Source organism: Rutidosis leptorrhynchoides, chromosome 10 (genome assembly GCF_046630445.1).
Source record: "Rutidosis leptorrhynchoides isolate AG116_Rl617_1_P2 chromosome 10, CSIRO_AGI_Rlap_v1, whole genome shotgun sequence".
Taxonomy (NCBI): Eukaryota; Viridiplantae; Streptophyta; class Magnoliopsida; order Asterales; family Asteraceae; genus Rutidosis; species Rutidosis leptorrhynchoides.
Window position 1 is genome coordinate 19,092,459 of NC_092342.1, and position 2,831 is coordinate 19,095,289.

Consider the following 2,831-nt stretch of genomic DNA (forward strand, 5'->3'; position numbering starts at 1 on the left):
ATTTTTATAAATCGATTAGTCTTCGATTGAATTCCATTGATGGTACATAACGAGTGTTGATGATCCCGCACATCGGTTTCAAGGTTTCCTCCCGGGCAGCGATGGGGGCGAGGTTATTATCGCTGCATCGGCATAGTCGAAACAGGAGATGATCGCCACAGGTGATTTAGTCCCCCTCGAGTGATCCCAATCGCTGTAAAAAAAATATGTATTAAACAAAAAATGCAAGACAATACTAAAATGGTTAACTATTAAAAGAAATAGTTAAATAAGGTCACTATTTATGGGTGTTTGACTATTAGTATTAGTATTTAGTATGTATGTTAATAATAAATGTGTTATAAAAAGTGAAAAATGTAGATTATATTGAATAAATTTATATTTATTGATTTTGAATTGAACAATAAGTTTGTTAAGAGAAGTATAGCTTTGGTGCGCATTTTAAATTGCTGAGAAAAATGAATTGTCAATTCAAACCATACTTTTTCTTCACTATAAATACCACATAAGTGTATGTGTGCTCCATCATGCCCATTACAATTCATATTTGATACTTTCTCTCAACTCACAGCAGTTGTTTCAAATGATCCATAACCAGCCCACAATTTAAAACCATCACACGTTTACAAGTTGCCGCATATAATACCGTTACCTTTTTACTTTACCATTAATTAATTACTTTAGCAAAAAAAAGAATTTATTCGCTTCATTTCTTTTTATATCATCTTTACAAAAGTTGTTTACTTATTTAGGGTATCAACTATGAAGTTGACAATGATGTTGACCCAGCAAGCTCAACCGTCTTTATTAAAAATACCCACCGGTGGTATGGACTTATCGGTGCTCCGATGCCGGCCACAGAAAGAAAAGGTAATAGTGGTTGTGGGTGCAACCGGTACCGGAAAATCAAGACTTTCTATTGATCTTGCTACTAGGTATCCGGCTGAGATTATAAATTCAGATAAAATGCAAGTTTATGAAGGTTTAGATATAGTCACAAACAAAATTTCTAATGAAGAATGTGAAGGTGTTCCTCACCATCTTCTTGGAATTGTTGATTCGAAGGCCGAATTCACTGCAAGAAATTTTGTAACCACGGCTTCACTCGCTATGAAATCGATTGTGGGACGAGGTAAGTTGCCTATTATAGCCGGTGGATCGAATTCTTTTATCGAAGCATTAATTGATGACAAGAATTACGAGTTTAGGTCGCGTTATGATGTTTGTTTCTTATGGGTTGATGTGGCAATGCCCGTGCTTCATCGGTTTGTATCTGATCGTGTTGATCGGATGGTTGAGGCTGGAATAGTGGAAGAAGTTAGGAAAATGTATAACCCTAATGGTGATTACTCGAAAGGAATCCGACGAGCAATCGGTGTACCGGAATTTGATACTTATTTTCGAGCTGAATATTTGTCTTCTAGTGATAAAAGTATACGCGAAAAATTATTACAAGAAGCGATAAATGAAACAAAAGTTAATACTTGTAAACTCGCGTGCCGGCAACTCGAGAAAATCCATCGGCTTAGGAATGTGAAAGGGTGGAATATTCATCGGCTTGACGCAACCTCAGTTTTTGAAAAACGAGGTAGAGAAGCCGAAGAGTTATGGGCGGAGATGGTGGTGGGACCAGGATCGGTAATTGTAAACCAGTTTTTGTTCAATTTTGGTCATTTACAGAGTTTTGTCCCGACAACAGATAGTGTCGGGACAAAAAGAAGGGAAGTCATGGCCGTTGCGAGTCTCTAGCACATTGGGGTAGGAATATTCCGTGATCAAATTTTTGAACAAGAAAACAAAAAGAATTGAAATATTAAGTTGGCGAACATATATATATTGACAAATTTTTGTATGAATAAGAGTATGGTAGTACGAGTGATTTTAAATTTTTGTCCCGGACATGTGACATGCACTATTTAAACTAGTACAGTACAAGTTATATTGCGTGTTTTCATTACTTTCGGGTAAAATCTTCTTAATACGCCTGTCATTTTTGTATTTTCATTAGATTTGTAAAAGAATAATAATTTTGTTTTGGGGTAGAACACAACTCAAGTTGTTTGATTCTTGTTTATCTACATGCAATATCACAACTATTTGACTATTTGAATGTGGTTGATACTGCTTTATTTAACTAATTTTGGTATTTAAAATTAGTTACAAAATTATTATATTCCTTGATGTGATGTTTTTGTTTGGCCAGAATTAGATACTAGCTACGAGTATCTAATTCTCTTTATGTTGATTGATCTTTTGAAAGAGGTGTACTAATCATTTGCAATCATTAACTTACGTGGTCAACTTTCATTCTTAACGTTTTAGCAATATGTTAGAAAGATTAAGCGTAGAGGTGAGAAAAAACCTCATTAACCGAACTGTAATTATATTAATCGATAAAATCGCATCAATTTAATCGAACTAAACGGATAATTGCAGGTTTAGTTACACTTTTGAATTCACCGTACTTTGTGGATCCGTTATGGAAATAACAAGTACTCACACCAAATTAATCGCACCCGCACCATTTAGTATTTTATATATGATCATTTTAGTAGAAGATGGTCAACATGTTAAAATATTAAACTTTGTAGATCAATGTATAACTTTATTTTGACTTTTAAGTTGGAAAAATAAGCATACATCTAATTATACCGAAGTAATTGACACCAAGGAAAGACACTTTGATCTATGACTCTCGGATGGAGGGAGAATAAAGATTAAAGGAAAGTTTATATTTTAATAACTTTAAGTGAACTTAGGTTTTATCTCATTATTTATGGTCTTTTGCATCAATTTGGAGTTTAAAAACTACATTGATCTACTTCTATTTC

At 34.1% G+C, this 2,831-nt stretch overlaps 1 protein-coding gene across 1 annotated transcript; it reads left to right on the forward strand.

Moving 5' to 3' along the window:
• Nucleotides 1–545: 545 nt before the first annotated feature.
• On the forward strand, nt 546–1,957 carry LOC139872414 (adenylate isopentenyltransferase 3, chloroplastic-like). Its single transcript, XM_071860288.1, has one exon. The coding sequence runs from the start codon at nt 763–765 to the stop codon at nt 1,747–1,749; it is 987 nt and encodes a 328-aa protein (XP_071716389.1). The 5' UTR covers nt 546–762; the 3' UTR covers nt 1,750–1,957.
• Nucleotides 1,958–2,831: the final 874 nt, after the last annotated feature.